General features: G+C 47.3%; 1 protein-coding gene across 1 annotated transcript in view; it reads right to left on the reverse strand.

Moving 5' to 3' along the window:
* Positions 1–210: 210 nt before the first annotated feature.
* Rftn2 (raftlin family member 2) overlaps positions 211–18,068 on the reverse strand; it is a 62,607-nt gene continuing 44,749 nt past the window's right edge. Inside the window, exons 8-9 of the mRNA XM_036173617.1 lie at positions 14,435–14,513; positions 211–1,079 (exon numbers count right to left, since the gene is read on the reverse strand). Of these exons, the coding sequence (XP_036029510.1) occupies positions 804–1,079; positions 14,435–14,513 (355 nt within the window). The 3' untranslated portion in view covers positions 211–803. The remainder of the gene's footprint in view (positions 1,080–14,434; positions 14,514–18,068) is intronic.

Below are 18,068 nucleotides of genomic sequence, written 5' to 3' on the forward strand. Positions count from 1 at the left end.
TTAATAATTCGTTGCAGGACTGGCCGTGTGGTGGCCCTGAAAGAAAAAACAAGCCCCACAGTGGTGGCCCACGCCTTTAATCCCAGCACTCAGGAGGCAGAGGCAGGCAGATCTCTGTGAGTTCAAGGCCAGCCTGGTCTATAGAATGAGTTCCAGGACAGCCAGAGCTACATAGAGAAACCCTGTCTGGAAAAATACAAAACAAAACAAAACAAAAAACAACCCAGAACAACAAACAAACAAACACATAAAAACTTTTTGGAAGACTATTTTGACAAATAGGGGCTTGGTTTGTAGGTATATGCCTTAGTCAGAAACAACAGTTAAACTGATGGTTACAGACAAGGAATAGCTAGTCTGTGAGCGAGGGACAGAGATGGGGAGAGGATATTTTTGAGTTTAAGCGAGGCTGTAGCTTTCTGAGAAGGCTCTAATTGGTTGAAACAAATTATTTGGATAGTCAGTCTTTTTAACAGGCACAAGGAGAAATCCTGATTTGTCCATTCATGAGGAAGTGGAGCCAGGTTGTTGCTTAATGGCCAGTTGGGACATCTGTTTGCACAGGTGTTTCAGATGAGAGAAATGTAAGCATGGTTTTAGATTGATAAATAATCGGTTATTCTTCCTTGTCTGGGAGATTGAGACCAAGTTTACCTAGATTAGAGGAAGGCAGGCTGGAGAGATGGCTCAGCCGTTAAAGGCTAGGCTCAAGACCAAAACAGATTAGGGGAAGGCTGAGCCTGGGCAGCGGGCAGTCATTTTAATAACTATTTACATGGCTTCCCACAGCTTCCCTTGGCAGCTCACATGCAGGTGACCTGCGTCACGCCCTCTTCCTGGTCAAACTGTCCGTCATCCAGTTCCCGGAGGACGCTGTCGCTGCTGCTGAACCCCAAAAAGCTGTCGCTCTGGGCCGGCCGCTCCTCCTTGGTCCAGCACTCTCTGGAGGGGGAGAGAGGGCCCTCCTCAAGCGGGGCACGGCCATCTGCGGGTTGGGACGCGCTGGTGTCCAGGCCCAGGCTCCTGCTGCTGCCGACCCTGTTCCTGTCCTCACCCTTCAGCAGCCGGCTAGCTTTCCTCTGAAAAGGAGGGAAGAGATGGTCAGTGCCCTGCGCCCCTGCTCTGGTTCTCCGTCTGAAACCCCCCTTCCTCCCAACCCCCCTCTCTGGCATCCAGCTCACTGCAGCAGCTGGGGTGCGCCTCAGAGCCCTGCTTATCTTGCTCAAGGTCCTGGTTCCTTCCTCACCACCTGGTAGGGAGATCTGCTTATCTCCAAGGTCCAGCTCAGAGCCCTGCTCCTCTCTCGGCCTATCTTGCGAATCTGCTCTTGGCTTGTCCTTCTCAGGGGCGGGTGGGTTGTGGGCACATTTCTCAGGAGAGAAATGAGTTAAGTTTGTACTCGGGAACAAAGCCAGCAAGAAACTTAGTGTTTTTCTTGTTGGTTACAGTTGGGGTCTAAACAGCAGAAAATAGGCTTTAGTGGGTTCCTTGTCCAGACAGAGTTATTGCTGGGCAGTGTGATCCAGCCCATTCACCAGACTGACAACCTGTGGGTGCCTGGTTAGTAAATATTTACTGAAGGCTGGCAATGTCCTTGGTTCAGGTGGCAGTTGAATAAGAATGGCCCCATCGGCTCATATATTTGATTTGAATGCTTAGTCTCTAAGGAGTGGTACTCTTTGAAAAGATTAGAAGGAGTGGCCTTGTTGGAGGAAGTGTGTCACTGTGGGAGGGCTTTGAGATCTCAGAAGCCCATGCCAAGCCCAGTCTGTCTGTCTGTCTGTCTGTCTGTCTGTCTGTCTCTCTCTCTCTCTCTCTCTCTCTCTCTCTCAGCCTGCATATCAGGATACAGCTCTCAGTTCTGCTCCATGTATGTAGCCATGCTCCTACCATGATAATGGAGTACCCCCCTAGAACTTTAAGCAAGGCTCCCATTAAATGCTTTCTTTTCAGGCCGGGCGGTGGTGGCACACGCCTTTAATCCCAGCACTCGGGAGGCAGAACCAGGCGGATCTCTGTGAGTTTGAGGCCAGCCTGGTCTACAGCTAGAGATCCAGGACAGGCACCGAAACTACATGGAGAAACCCTGTCTCAAAAAACTAGAAAACTAACTAAATAAATGCTTTCTTTTCTAAGAGTTGCCTTGGTCATGGTGTCTCTTCCCAGCAAAAGAACACGACCGAGACAGCACAGTTCATGATGATGTCTCTGCCATGTAAACTGAGGTCAAAACCTGATCTCTAAGTGACGGAGGACCTGGAAGGATTCAGGCCCAGCATGTGATGTCCAGGCTGCTATGGGTCTGCTTAACAAGCATGGCTAATGTGTCACATGTGATCACATAACCTCAGCTCTGTACAGCTGAGTAAGGATTTAAAAACCAAACTAGTAATCACAGTATTCTTTCCATTTACAAAGAAAGGGTTTGTTTACCCAACATTCATTTCAACGTTAGTTGGGAACTAAGATTATTTATTACTGTGTGAAGTTATGAAACTCTTAGGAAAAAACTGGCCTCATCGGCTGGTCTTACAACAGTTTCTTGCTCCCATCTCTACTGGCTCACCTTTGCCCTCACCAAATGCAAACATCAGATCATCAACCCTTGTCCTTTATTCCTGCTGAGTGAGTCCTGGCAGTGGGCCTGAAAGGTTCTCTCAGGCGCCAGATTTGAGAAAAGTGCCCCAGTCAGTGGGGGCTTCCTCAAGCCCAAGCTAGCAGGGGCCTTTCCCACAGGCACAAAGATCCTGGCTTGTGCTCAGCCGTCCACTCTGACTCACACAGGGAATCCCCGGAGCCCTTGATTGTAGTAGCACAAAGGTGCCTTTTATTGTATTCCGATAACGGGCCAACTCTCATTGCAATGAAAATTTCCTTAATAAAAACGGAATACTCCTTGGAATAAGCCAGCCATAGTAATATACTTTTAGATAATCGTTAATAAGTCAACGGCTAACACTGTATCCTAAAAGATTTCAGAACACACACCTTTACTTTTCAGGAGACTATGGGGTTTGATTAACATGTCTTTCACAATGATATTGCCTTTCCCACACAACCTCACCCCACATGAAATGTTTTTACAATCAGCCAATTTGTGATGTCCTAATAACTCAGAATGGTGGAGTCTGGAACCCATCCCATCCTGGGAGACCATTCATTTCAGCCCCTCACTTTTCAGGGGTCTCCCATGGAGGGATAAGGTCCCACACTGGCACTGGAGCCATCTGCCTGCTGTGCTCACAGTATATTCATCACATTTATAAAACAAGAGTAGATCAGTCACGCAAGGCCATGTTCCCTACATAAAATATTCTTTGTGTTATAGAAACACACACACACACACACACACACACACACACACACACACAAAAAAAAAAAAAAAAAAAACAAAACCTGATAGAACAAAGGAAAAAAGAAACTCATCTATAATACTATCTCCAAAGAATACTACTGTCAGAACCTTGACATCCTGCCTCCCTCCCTCCCTCCCTCCCTCTTTTTGCATATAAGTGGTACATGAAAACACAATACAAGCTTTTCTGACCTTTGGCCTCCTGGCTGCTGCACCTGGTTCCCCTCTCTCTGCCCATCCCCCCCACCCCCCATGGCCCAGCTCAGTCTGGTCATGTCCACTCTGGACTCTCCCAGGCATCCTTGCCCTGACTATGCTCTTCCTTTTACTTATAATAAACTTCCTCCTCCACCATACCTAGGAGCAGCCGTGTCCTATTTCCTTTCCTCTTTATTCTCTCTCTCTCTCTCTCTCTCTCTCTCTCTCTCTCTCTCTCTCTCTCTCTTTGGTTTTTTCGAGACAGAGTTTCTCTGTGTATCTTTGCGCCTTTCCTGGAACCCATTTTGGAGACAAGGCTGGCCTCAAACTCATGAAGATTCTCCTGCCTCTGCCTCCCGAGTGCTGGGATTAAGGGCGCACGCCACCACCGCCCGCCTATTCTTTCTTTTTTTCATTCATCTGGTGCCAAAACATGGGGGTGGCTTAAATGCGTCCCCTCTGAACCCAGCCGCTGGTCTGACTCTCCGAAGGTATATGTGGATCATTGGCTTCTGCTGGCTTCCGCCACCCACCAAATTTGATTCTAGGGCCCAGTCTTCAGCTGTTTCTTCTCTCCACCTTAACTAACCATCCACCGTTCCTTGCCTACTCAGTGAGTGGCCTCTTTCCCTGCTACGCCCTTTTGGGCCACTCACCACATGGTCATCTCCTTTCTATACCCCTTTTGGGCCGCCTGCTATGTGGGCATCTCCCTACTTTGCCTGTCGGACTGCCCATCACTTGGGCATCTCCCCGCTGTGCCCTTTGGGCTGCTTACCACGTGGGCAGTTTTACTTACCGAGACACTTGCACCTCTCCGGCTGTTTTCTCCTCTACCTGCTCTAACCATTTGTCTCTCCCCTTCTACTGGGTAAGTACCACTACGGAGCTCCTGCTGTGTCTACTTTTACTATGAAGGTCACACTGGTGTGCCAGGAACCCTCCCCCATCGTGTGGAAAGGGACTCGTCTCCTCTGGGATTTTTGGACATTTCTCTCTGCTAAGTCTCTCGGTCCCCTTGGGGATGCCCTGGATTGAAATTCTTGTCACCACGACACTTAAGGCCTCTGCTCCCTCAGACTCCTCTCGGCTCCTCCCTGAACTTCCTCACCTTCCCCTAGGAGCTGCCCACATGCTCCTGGATCTGCGACCCTTTCCTTCCCTCTTTTCCCTTGGAGTTGCCTGTTCCATCTCTCCTTGGTTACCTGTTCCGTCTCTCCTTGGTTACCTGTGCCGTCTCTCCTTGGTTACCTGTGCCGTCTCTCCTTGGTTACCTGTGCCGTCTCTCCTTGGTTACCTGTTCCGTCTCTCCTTAGAGTTACCTGTTCCATCTCTCCTTGGAGTTGCCTGTTCCGTCTCCTTGGTTACCTGTGCCGTCTCTCCTTGGTTACCTGTTCCGTCTCTCCTTGGTTACCTGTTCCGTCTCTCCTTGGTTACCTGTTCCATCTCTCCTTGGAGTTGCCTGTTCCGTCTCCTTGGTTACCTGTTCCGTCTCTCCTTGGAGTTGCCTGTTCCGTCTCCTTGGTTACCTGTGCCGTCTCTCCTTGGTTACCTGTTCCGTCTCTCCTTGGTTACCTGTGCCGTCTCTCCTTGGTTACCTGTTCCGTCTCTCCTTGGTTACCTGTTCCATCTCTCCTTAGTTACCTGTGCTGTCTGTCCTTGGTTACCTGTGCTGTCTCTCCTTGGTTACCTGTGCTGTCTCTCCTTGGTTACCTGCTCCGTCTCTCCTAGCGCCCTCCGGGGTCGACACTTCGTGAGTTTCCTCGTCTCCCCATAGGAGCCGCCTGCTAAGTCTCGAAGCTTCTCTATGTCCTGGTGGCTTTGGTGATGCTGTGACCTCTCTTTGGTGGAGTTCCTGCGTGTTCTTCCGTGTCCCTTATGGCTACATCATTCCCTGTTGTCTCTCAGCTGCCTAACCTCCTACATCATTCTCTGCCTCTCAGCTGCTCAACTCTCCCTAAGGCGGAGTTCTTGTTTGTGACCTTCCTCCTTTTCTTGTTGGACTCAATTTCTGTCTCAGATTCAAAGGTTTTTTTCTTAAAGCCTCACTGTCTTACTGAAAACGGCTTGGGCTTGGCCTCAGTGTAGCTCGATGGCCAAAGGTGGAACACTCGAGTTCAAATTCTCTCAGGTTGTAACAAGTTCTGCCACTGCACAAGCAGCTGATCACAAAGTCTCTTATCTCTAAAGTCTTACAGCTTTCCACTCTTAAATCTTTTTTTTTTTCCTTTTTGTTTTTTTGAGACAGGGTTTCTCTGTGTAGTTTTGGTGCCTGTCCTGGAACTCGCTCTGTAGACCAGGCTGGCCTTGAACTCACAGAGATCCACCTGCCTCTGCCTCCCCAGTGCTGGGATTAAAGGCGTGTGCCACCACCGCCTGGCGCACCCCATGTTTAAGGCCTTGCTCTGGCCCCCATGTTTATATAATGCCCTGCTGGTCACAGCCAGGAGTGGGAATCACCTGAGTGCATCAGCTGATGAGTGGATGAAGGGAACAGCATTATTCCTCCCGCTGCTGGGCTAAGGGAAAGTGGAATAATGTCTACCTGAAGCTTGAGAGAGCACAGGGAGAGAAAGGGATGGGAAAAGAATGACCGATGGGCACTAAGATAGTTAGGTTAGGAAGTTTGGCCTGCTGTGGCCCAGTTGCATGACTGTATATTAGATCTCAAAAAGAATTTCAATGTTTTCACCATAAATAAATGATAAATATTGGAAAAGGTAGATATGCTAACTTGATTTAAAAGCTATACAATGTATATGTTCATTGAGGCATCACATTGTACTCCTACACACACACACACACACACACACACACACACACACACACACACACACTTTAAAATTTTTATGTACCAGGAGCTAGAGACATGGCTCAGCAGTTAAGAGCACTTGCTGCTCTTGCAGAGGACCAAGGTTTGGTTCCCAGCACCTATGTGATGGCTCACAATAGTCTGTAACTCTAGTTCCAAGGATGCCCTCTTCTGGCCTCCATGAACACCAGACATGCACTTATACACATGAGGGCAAAACATTCATGCACATAAAATAAAATGAATCTTAAAAAAAATTATGTACAACTTAAAAATTAATTTAAATAAAAATGCATCCACACCAAAACAAAAAAAAACAAAAAACCAACCAACCAACCAAACAAACAAACAAAAAAAAGAGAAAGCTGGGCGGTGGTGGTATACCCGTTTTTAATCTCAGCACTGGGGGGGCGGGGACCAAAACACTGCCTATCTTCCAGGGGCCAGCCCCTCCATTTTTCTTTTAATAACAGAACTCTCTCCCACCAGCATCCCACAGTGTTTGAGCATATGATGTTTCACTGTGGTGTCAACACAGAGGTCACATCTCCGGCCTCCTTTGGAAGTGGATATGGAGAGATAGAGGAGTTGAGGTCAAACTGATGTGAGGGGAAATGATGTCTGCGAGCCGGAAGTCATTGCCTGAGGCACATACTTGGAATTCCACTTCCCTGTATCTGTTGCTGAGCATGGTACCACTTGGCAAAGGAGCCCTGGGTCTGCAGGAAGAGCCCAATTCCGAGGGCGGCAAGGCTGATCCAGGTCACAAAGTCCCACTCTCACCCCAGTGCCCGCCCATCTTTAGATATTACAAGAGTCATCTCCTGTGTTGGAGTCACTTTTTATGGGGTTGGTTGGTTTATTTATGCTGTGCATGCCATGGTGTCCCTGTGGAAGACACGAACAACTTTGTAGGGTTGGTTCTTTCCTGTTCCCTCATGGATTTCAGGGATTGAACTTGTCTTAGGGTTTCTATTGCTGGGAAGAGACACCATGACCCTGACAATTCTTATAAAGGAACACATTAATTGGGGCAGGCTTATAGTTCAGAGGTTTAGGCCACTGTCATCACGGCGGGACATGGCAGTGTGCAGGCAGACATGGTGCTGGAGAAGTAGTTGAGGGTCCTACATCTTGCAGGCAACAGGAAGTTGACTGAGACACTGGGAAGTATCCTGAGTCATAGGAAACCTCAGAGCCTGCTTCCACAGTGACACACTTCCTCTAACAAGGCCATATTCACTCCACCAAAGTTACACCTCCTAACAGTGCCACTCCCTTTGAGCTTATGGGGGCCAAATACATTGAAACTGCCACAGAACCCAAGTCGGTAGGCCTGGCAGCAGGTGCCTTCACCCCTAAGCCAGCTCACTGGCTACCGTGACTGTTGCTGGATCAGCTTAGTAACTAGTTGTTTACTAATTAACAGTCAGCATGGAAAAATGCTGTCGATGATTGATGTTTTTCACTTAATTTCCCCAACTTCCTAATTACGAAAAATTCCAGGTATGTAGAAAATTTAAAAGAGAATAATAAGTGCCCACCACCTAGTTAAATATTTGCGGCTTCATAGGTGTGTGTACGTTCTGGAACATCAAAACTGATTGATAAGCTGTATTATAGCTGACAGTCTTTCAGTTGGAGAAAATACAGGGCCATTTGGCTTTCCTGGGTTTTCTCCAGTCTCTTTATACCAATAGCAGAATTTAATGATTGGTGTTGAAAGAAAAACATTCCTGTGAAAATAATCACAACTTCTCATACTGCCAGTCATGGCACCAGACACATTTAGACACGTTTTCAAAGCAATCCCTGCGATCCCTGTGGTATGTGCTAAAGTCACTCATATTTTATGAAGGAAATGGAGACCTGGAGAGGGGACCAGGCACTGTCTGTCCTTCCTACTTCAAGCCCTCAGCCCAAAGACTGAGACAGGGGGATCATTGGAGCCTAGGAGCTTGAGGCTAGCCTAAGAAACAAGGTGAGATCCCCATCTTTAAAAAGTAAATAAAAGAGGGGCTAGAGAGATGGCTCAGAGGTTAAGAGTGCTGGCTGAGCCCAGCTGTGGTGGCGCACACCCTTAGTCCCAGCACTGGGAGGCAGAGGCAGGTGGATCTCTGTGAGTTCGAGGCCAGCCTGGGCTACAAAGTGGACCTCAAACTTTTCCATGGTTTCGCTGTCAGCTCTGGAGACTACGGTGGATGAGAGTTCTATTCTGAGTCCATAGAGGCCAAATACTTTTAAAGACTTTTTAAAAATTATTTTATAATTATGTCTCTATAGCCAGGCAGTGGTGGCACACTCCTTTAATCCTAGTGCTCAGGAGGTAGAGGCCAGCAGATCTTTGAGTTCAAGGCCAGCCGGATCTACAGATCCAGTTCCAGGACAGCCAGGGCTACACAGAGAAACAGGGTCTTGAAAAACAAAACAAAACAAATTATGTCTCTGTGTACATGTGTACAGGTGTTCACAGAGTCCAGAGGAAGGGGCCAGACTCCATGTAGCTACAGTTTGCACGTGGTTATGAGCTGCCCAAAGCAGTGTTGGGAATCAAACCTGGGTCCTCTGGAAGAGCACAGTGTTCTTACCCACTGAGACATCTCCCCAGTCCCAGAAACCAAATATTTTTAACTGGCCTTTTGTCTTATATAAGTGATATGGGCAGAATTTTTTAAAAACTGAAAGATATTTCTAGATAATTAAAAAAAATCTATGAGTTTCATTTGACTTTCCAAAAGAAACAGAAAATTAGTTTTTTGAGACAGGGTTTCTCTGTGTAGCCCTGGCTGTCCTGGAACTCACTCCATAGACCAGGCTGGCCTTGAACTCACAGAGTTCACCTGCCTCTGCCTCCCGAGTGCTGGGATCAAAGGCATGTGCCACCGCACCCAGATAAGTGATGGGATTTTTCAAACACTGAGATTTTCAAAGTTGTGCTGTGTTTTATATTGTGCTATTACTACTAACATGATCTTGGGGACAAATAAGAAGGGAAGGTTATGGTCTAAAGTGACATGTTTGATTGTGTGGAATGTCGTGGATAGCTTCAGCTGTCAACCTGACACACCTGTGCAGGAGGAGCCTCCGTTGAGGAATTGCCTCCATGAGAGATTGGCCTGTGGGAGGGTCTGGGGGGACTTCCTTAATCGTTAATTGATGTGGGAGGGTCCATTCCATGTGGGGAAGCCATTACTGGCCATTACTGGGCAAGTGGGCCTGGGCTGTATAAGGAAGGCCATTGAGCAAGCCAGAGGGAGCCAGCCAGTGTTCTTCCATGGTCTCTACAGGTCCTGTTTGAGCTCCTGCTGGGACTTCCCCCAATGATAGACTGGCATGGAAATGTAAGCCTCTCCTAAGCTGGTTTTGCTTAGTTTTTCACAGAAACCGAAAGCAAAGCAGGACACTGGGACTACAAGCAAAATCTGACACCCAGTGTGGAAGTTTACTTGTGTGTGTGCGCGCGCTCGCTCGCCTTTTCATATATGTCATGGTATTTTAGTAAAGGTCAGATTTTGGGAGTCAGTTCTCTTCGGCCACCTTATGGGTCAAATCAGACTTGGCAGCAAGCACCTTTATTGGCTAAGCCATTTCACTGGGCCTGGGATTTTATTTTATTTTTTTAAATGTCTATGCTGTAAAACTGACATTTGGCTGTACATTTCTATGGGCTTTAATGAACACCACAACAGTTCCACAGTCTCCCAAATTTTCCTGCACATCCTCCCATCACCCGGTTCATCGAATCCAGACAACCACTGATCTGTTCTCTTCGTCACAGCAGAGGATGGAATGGAATAATACAGTCTGTAACCTTTGGGGACTGGCTTCAGTCTAACACCTGTGAGATCCAGGCAAGTTACTGTTCTTATCCCGGGCTCATTTCTTATTTCATCGTTTAGCTATTGAAGATAAAAGCTTTTTCCTGCTTGGGGCAATTATGACTAGGATGACTATAAATTTTTGTGTGTGTGCGCGCGTGCATCTCTAGTGTAAACACTCAGGGCGGGGACTGTTGAGTCACATGTGTGTGTTTAAGTCTTAAGATGTAGCCAGCCCATCTAGAGTGGCTGATCGCCTGCAGTCCTCCAGCAATGACCACTCGGCTTGCCTCTCAGCCTCACCAGCTCGTGGTTATTGTTAGACTAAAAGTTCAGTCTTTGTAATATATGCGTGGTGGCATGTCATCATGGGTACATTTGCACTCCCATAACTAATGACAAAAGCATCTTTTCATGTGTCTATTTCTTCTGTACGTATCCCCATTGGTAATCATGTTGTCTTTTTTTTTTTTTTTTTTTTTTTTTTTTGGTTTTTTGAGACAGGGTTTCTCTGTAGCTTTGGAGCCTGCCCTGGACTAGCTGTGTAGACCAGCCTGGCCTCGAACTCACAGAGATCCGCCTGCCTCTGCCTCCTGAGTGCTGGGATTAAAGGCGTGCACCACCACCGCCCGGCCCGTGTTGTCTTCTTACTGGTGGTATTTGGGCATCCTTGATACAGCCCATTGTTACAGATGTGATCTAAGGTTCCTTGGTGGTCTGCGGGTTATCTTTTCATCCTTTCAGTGGTATAACTCATGTAGCACAGGTTTTTAACTGTGATGAAATCTAATTCATCAACTTTTAATGGATCATGGATTTGTTATTATGTCTGAGATCTTTCCTAACTTTGCGAACATTTCCTCCTAATGTCTGTTCTAATTGTACTAATACAAATTGTTTTTGATGTCTTACAGAAAATGGGGCTGGGGGTGCAGCTCTGTTGGAGGTGCTTGTCCTGCAGCAGTTTGTAGGGACTTCCGGCACTCCTGCAGGGGAGGCAGGAGGTTGAGGGTTTCAAGGTTGGGGACAGAAGGCAGCGGCTGTCGTTCTGGGATGGTGAGGTGTGCACACTGCTGACTGACTCTGGTGAGCCTCAGCCTTGGGCTCCCATGTCACACAGTTCTGTAGCTTCAGCAGCAAGAGCCACAGACCGTCTCTGTCCTCCCCGTGTGCTCCTGGCCGTGAGCCAGCCCACTCACTTTATCTGGCACTTGCTTCTGGCAGTACTTGGGGGCCAGGGGACACGAGGAAGACTGTAATATCTGGAGACCTAAGTCCTGGTTGGGGTTGGGGAGGACTCAGCCAGGGGAAGCCACACCCAGGGCCTCTTCCTGAGGAGGATTTTCTTTTTTTTCCTTTTTCTTTCTTTCTTTCTTTCTTTCTTTCTTTCTTTCTTTCTTTCTTTCTTTCTTTCTTTCTCTCTCTCTCTCTCTCTCTCTCTCTCTCTCTCTCTCTCTCTTTCTTTCTTTCTTTTTTTGTCTTTTGTTTGTTTTTTTGAGACAGGGTTTCTCCGTGTAGCTTTGGAGCCTGTCCTGGATCTCACTCTGTAGGCCAGGCTGACCTTGAACTCACAGAGATCCACCTGGCTCTGCCTCCTGAGTGCTGGGATTATTGGCGCGCGCCACCACGGCTCGGCTCTGAGCAGGATTTTCTAAATCTCGCCCTGGCCTTTTTCTTCTCACCGTGCCCCCACCCCCCTTTCCAGATGCCCTTGCTCCCTCTGTGAACTCTGGGCACTCTCCCTCATCTCTCTGGAGTGGAGCCTTGTCCTGACTCTTCTCCTTTAATGCATCCTGCTGAAGCATAGTACCCAGAAGTCTTCCTTCCTCCCTCCCTCCCTTCCTTCCTTCCTTCCTTCCAGTCTTTCCTTCTTTTTTTGGGGGGGAGGTTGTTTCAAGACAGGGGTTTTTCTGTGTAGCCTTGGCTGTCCTGGAAACTTACTGTGTAGCTCAGGCTGGCCTCCAACTCACAGACATCCACCTGCCTCTGCCTCCTGAGTACTGGGATTAAAGGTGTGCGCCACCACTGCCACCCGACTGAGCAGTTTCTTAGTTAGTGATTGATGGGGAGTGGGTAGCCCATGTGGGTGGTGTTGTCCCTGGGCTGGTGGGTTCTATAAGAAAGCAGGCTGAGCAAGCCAGAGGAAGCAAGCCAGTAAGCAGTACCCCTCCATGGCCTCTGCATCAGTTCCTGCCTCCAGGTTCCTGTCCTGACTTCCTTCAGTGATGAACAGTGATGTGGAGGCCAAACAAACCCTTTCCGCCCCAAGCTGCTTTTGGCCATGTTATATATATATATATATATATGATTAGTGTTTTGTCTGCATGTACATCTGTGTGAGGGTGTCAGGTCCCCTGGAACTGGAATTACAGACAGTTGTGAGCTGCCATGTGGGTGCTGGGAATTGAACAGGGTCCTGTGGAAGAGCAGCCAGTGCTCTTAACCACTGAGCCATCTCTCCAGCCCCTGGTCACGGTGTTTTATCACAGCAATAGTAACCCGAACCAGGACAAAACCTTTCTGGCCATTTTCTCAGAGCTAGCCTTGCTGTTTCTCGACAGAATATTCCGTAATAAACTCAGGAGTCGGCATCATCCTCGGTGAGGAGCGCAGTGCTCACGTGTGGGTGCTGGGTCACTTTTCTAGGTGGTGGCTCTCCTTTCCCACCTCCCCATCTTCCTGTCCACTGCCTACCTCTCACCCTACTAACTCATGCAGCCAGTCAACCTTGCTGCTCCAAATTAATTTGAAAAACCCAAGCTGGGCTTTATCAGTGCAGTCTTCCTCCGGTCAAGGACACTGTTCTAGCTTCAAAACCACGAGAATAAGGAACCTCATCCTCTGTAACACACTCAGTAAGAAGCCAGATGACAGCCGGGTGTGGTGGACCAGGACTTAAATCCCAGCACTCAGGAGGCAGAGGCAGAGGCAGATCAATCTCTATGAATTCAAGGCCAGCCTGATCTACAAAGCGAGGTCCAGGACAGCCAAGGCTACATAGTGAGACCCTGTCTGATTCCTCCCATCCCCCACCCCCCAAAAAAAGAAAGGCTGGACAATGTCAGTTGAGACAGTATAAAAGTGTTGGCGTGCTGTCAGAGGTCAAGATAACCAACATTGTGCAGGTTTTTGCAAACTCAGGCACTTTGACTCACAAAACTCAAAAAATAATGGAGGAAACCCCTTTTTCCTCTGCCCTGTTAGGATTGGTAGCTGAGGTGTGGGAATTATAGTAGAGTTCCCAGAGGACAGACAGGTTAGCAGCACAGACTTTTTGTTGTTGTTGTTTGTTTTGTTTTGTTTTTTTGAGCTGAGGATCAAACCCAGGGTCTTGTGCTTGCTAGGCAAGTGCTCTACCACTGAGCTAAATCCCCAACCCACAGACTTATTTTATATGCACACAGGGACAAGAAAAGAAGCAAACACTGGAGGAGGTGGTTTAGTGTGGAGGACTTTGAGCTCAGGGCAGCTGTTACAGAGGCTGACGGGCTGCAAGCAAGTGGATGGCCAAGGAGAAGGTGTGAGTTTCCAGGGAAGCTGTCTATGGGAAGCTGCACACATGGGAAATAACGGAGGATCAGGGTTATTTTATCAAGGGTTGGTTTTGTAGATTCAAGTCAGAGAGAGTCATCTCCAGTCATCAGTTTCTTTCTGGCAGGGGAGAGCGGATGTGTACACAGACCGAGAACCTGCAACCTCTATAAAGTAAAGTACACGCCATTCTAGGGCAGAAGAAAGGGGCAGACCGAGCACGTCCTGTGCACCTGCTCTTTTTAATTGTCTGCAGCTCAAAATGGTCCTCACCACAAGGGCTGCTTGAATAGTCTTCCGAACTGTGCCATGTTGCTGGAAGGCAGGCATATATCCTTGCTTTTTAAAGGACAATCAAAAATTTTACTTGATTAGTTATTGTACATGAACGCATATGTATGTGAGTACAGGCCAATGGTGTGCATGCGCGCGCACGTGTGTGTGTGTGTGTGTGTGTGTGTGTGTGTGTGTGTGTGTGTGTGTGTGTGTGTGTGTGTGAGAGAGAGAGAGAGAGAGAGGGAGGGCAGTTCCAGGGAGCCAGTTTTCTCCTTCTACAATGGGTTCTGGGGAAACCAGTCAGTTTCTTTTTTACATTCTTCTCTAGGAGACTGTTCCCATGTTGGGTCTGCACGGCCTACTCTGCAGTCTTATTTAGGATGACAAAGAGAGCTTTACTATCATGTCCTATTTATAAAGTCAAAATTGGTGAATTTTACTTACTTCTGGAGTCTGGGCAGCTGAACTCCACACCACTGGCCTCTGGAGAAATACGACCTGCTTTGTAGCCAAATTCCCTTCCCTGCAAGTTAAAAGAGTAAGGTTAGTGTTTGTGAATTAGGAATTGTCTTTTAATCCTAGAGAACTTTCGACTACTTTTTAAAGTTAAGAAACCAACAAATGGATTTCTATGCATTTCCGTACACATGTGTCATCCCACTTGGTCCCTCAAATTAGTAATTTTCTCTATCTATATTTACATTTGACTAGGATGTCCCACATATATCTTCTGTAGAGTAACCTTCTGATCCCCAAATAATTATAAAAATGATTCTACTTAAATTGCATTGGAAAAACACAAAGAAAATAACCCTCCTATTAAAAAATTAATTAAGCGGGGTGGGTGGGGTTTGGGGGGGCAGTGTTGGCGAGATCAGTGGTTTAGCGCACTTGTTCTTCCAGAGGATCTGGGTTCGATTCCCAGCACCCACATGGCGGCTCGCTACCGGCTGTAATTCCAGCCTCTTTCAGTCTCCATGGGCGTCAGGCAGGCATGTGGTTCACAGACAAACATGCAGGCAAACATATACTTATTAATAAGACATACACAAATTAAATACATAAGGTTGACTCAGTGGTTAGAATGGGCACTGCTGGGGCTGGAGAGAAGGCTGAGCAGTTGAGAACACTGACTGGTCCCCGCCCCCCCCAGGACCCCGTTCAATTCCCAAAACGGACATGGCAGTTTACAACTGCTTCTAACTCCAGTTCCAGAGGATCTGATGCCCTCTTCTGGCCTCTGCGGGCATGCCTTTACATGATACACATAAATGCAGGGAAAATACTCACACACCTTCAAATAAATCTCAAAGAAAATTTAAAAAGCATGGGTCCTCTTGCAGAGGACCTGAGTTCATTTCCCAGCACCCAAATCAGGTGGCTAAAAATCCCCTGTAACTCCAGCCGGTAGGGATCTGATTGATGTCTTCTTCTCTCCAAGGTGGGCACATGCATACATGTGGTGTTCATTCATCCACAGACATATACATACACATAAATAAAAAGCCCTCTTAACATAGTCATTACTAAAAACCAAACCACTCTGATTATAATCTCACCAGGTTAGCAAAATTACTCTAATTTCTTTGTTTTCTCGCTCAAGCGTCTCAGCCCTGCAGTTCTGCACACCCGGGACTGCCGAGTACGTACATTTCCTGGCATATGGTGATGGTATTTTTAATGGCTGCCTAAGATCTTCAAAGAATGAAGACACTGGGATGAGCTACTTTCCTTTAGTTTTGGAAAATTAGTTTCCTGATAGTTCTAAACCATAAAAAAATACACATCATCTTCCTCTTATGAATTATTTCCTTAAGCTAAGTTCTCAGGAATGAGATTATTAGGTCAGGAAGTATGATTTCAGTCTCTTGGTATGCACTGTCCAATCTAAGTTTGGGAGCCACATGTGGGGGTTACATGCGTTTTTCCACGGAGACAGTCCAGCCACAGGTGGTCCCTTTCATTTCCAATGCCTCTTTGTAGCCGGCCCCTCAGTAGTCTCCTTACATCATGGCAAATTACCCCTCAGCAAAGACGACTCAGGGTGGTGGGCCTCTGATGTGCTTTCCAGCCTCCTTGGGTTTGTGGGAAGGAGGGTTTGCCGCTACTGTTACTCAGTGACAAGTTTTATTATGCAAAGGACTGCAACAAAACCTTACTACTGGCTGCAACTGATGCCGTGCTCACTCTCGGTTCTGGAAGTGTGGGAAGCTTCGGCCCTAAGGCATGCAGGCGACCAGCCACTAGCAGAGCATCCAAACTTACGTTGCCACGAAATTGGAGAAATAAATCTTCCCCCAAAGTACAAGGAGGAGATTGCTACACTTTAATTTTTATTTAAAAAATACTTATTTCTACTTTATGTGCATTGGTGTTTTTCAACAGGAGACTGGAAGTTACAGAGAGCTGTGAGCCGCCATGTGGGAGCTAAGGCTAGAACCCAGGTCCCCTGGAAGAACAGCCAGTGCTCTTAACCATTGAGCCATCTCTCCAGCTCCTACAGTTTTATTTTTAAAAGACTTCTTATAGTCCAGTTTCTTTTCAGAACAGAACACTTTGTATGATGTAACTTTGGGGGATAAATTGTGAGGTGCTCTTGGGAAGGGGTTAACATATAGAGTGGGCTGGGTCTGTGTTTGGGGGTTACAGGGTACACTGGAAAAAAACAGGACGTGGGAACCAGACAGTTCCTGGGTTCAGACCCAAGCCCTGTCACAGAACCCAAGACTCATGGCTTTGATGTTCTCCACTGTTACTGAAGGCCCAGTGAAGGATAAGAGTCTCCCTCTGTGCGCCTACTCAAAGAAACTTTGTGACTTCTGGGACTGGAGAGCTGAGAGCTAGCTCAGTGGTAAAGAGCACTTGCTGGTCTCACAGAGGACCTGAGTTCAGTTCCCAGCATTCACATGGTGGCTCACAACTGTTGGCAAGTCTAGTTCCAGAGGATCTGGCCTCTTCTTTTCTCTGTGGGAGGATTTGCAGGTAAAACACTCATACACATAACAGGAAATAAATAAGGAAGGAAGGAAGGAAGGAAGGAAGGAAGGAAGGAAGGAAGGAAGGAAGGAAGGTGTTCAGTTCCACTGACTCTATCCACTTGGTACAATGTGAGGTGGAATGTAAAACAATTTTTATAAAAAAAAAGAATATCAAGCCGGTTGGTGGTGGTGCACGCCTGTAATCCCAGCACTCAGAAGGCAGAGTCAGGCAGATCTCTGTGAGTTCCAGGACAGCCTGGTCTACAGAGCGAGTTCCAGGACAGCCTCCAAAGCTACACAGAGAAACCCTGTCTCGAAAAACCAAAAAAAAAAAAAAAAAAAAAAAAAAGGATATCTTCTAGAGGAAGAATTCAAGGAAAAGATAAAGAAGACAGGTTTTCTGGACAAATGTTCTAGGTGGAGAATACTCGAGAACCAGACCCGGATGAGAAGCACAGGTCAAGGCAAGGGGGTGGGTCCTCCAGAGTGGGTTCTCTCCAGGCACAGGATGAAATGAAGGAGTCTGTCTTTTTTTCCTCCTCACTCTTTCAACAATTCTGGAACATTTCTTTGGGTCAAGGCCGAAGGACCCCCGTGGGTAGTGGGTAGCCATTCCAGTATTGGCCTGGAAGTTCCAACTCCCAATGAGGCTTCAACATCCTCTTTCGGCCCCACCTTGTGGGCGTGACCATTACCGAAGCCTCAGTGGGGGTTGGAACTTCCAGGCCAAGGCTGGGATGGCTACCCACTGCACCCGTGAGGCTCTGGCTGAAGAAGGGGGATGCTTTTTGACTATAAAGCTTTACAATTAGTGGATAAGTTTAGGCTATTCTGAAACAGTCCAGGCTCCCATTTAGCATCTGGTTTGGTGAAGATTTGGTGGGTGGTGGTGGCGCACACCTTTAATCCCGGCACTCGGGAGGCAGAGCTAGGTGGATCTTTGTGAGTTCGAGGCCAGCCTGGTCTACAGAGTGAGATCCAGGCAAGGTGCAAAGCTACACAGAGAAACCCTGTCTTGAAAAACCAAAAAAAAAAAGAAAAAATATTTCATTTTATAATGTGTAGAGTACATTGCAGTGGAGGATGATGAGGAAATAAAA

The sequence above is a fragment of the Onychomys torridus genome, chromosome 23 (genome assembly GCF_903995425.1).
Source record: "Onychomys torridus chromosome 23, mOncTor1.1, whole genome shotgun sequence".
NCBI classification, from domain to species: domain Eukaryota; kingdom Metazoa; phylum Chordata; class Mammalia; order Rodentia; family Cricetidae; genus Onychomys; species Onychomys torridus.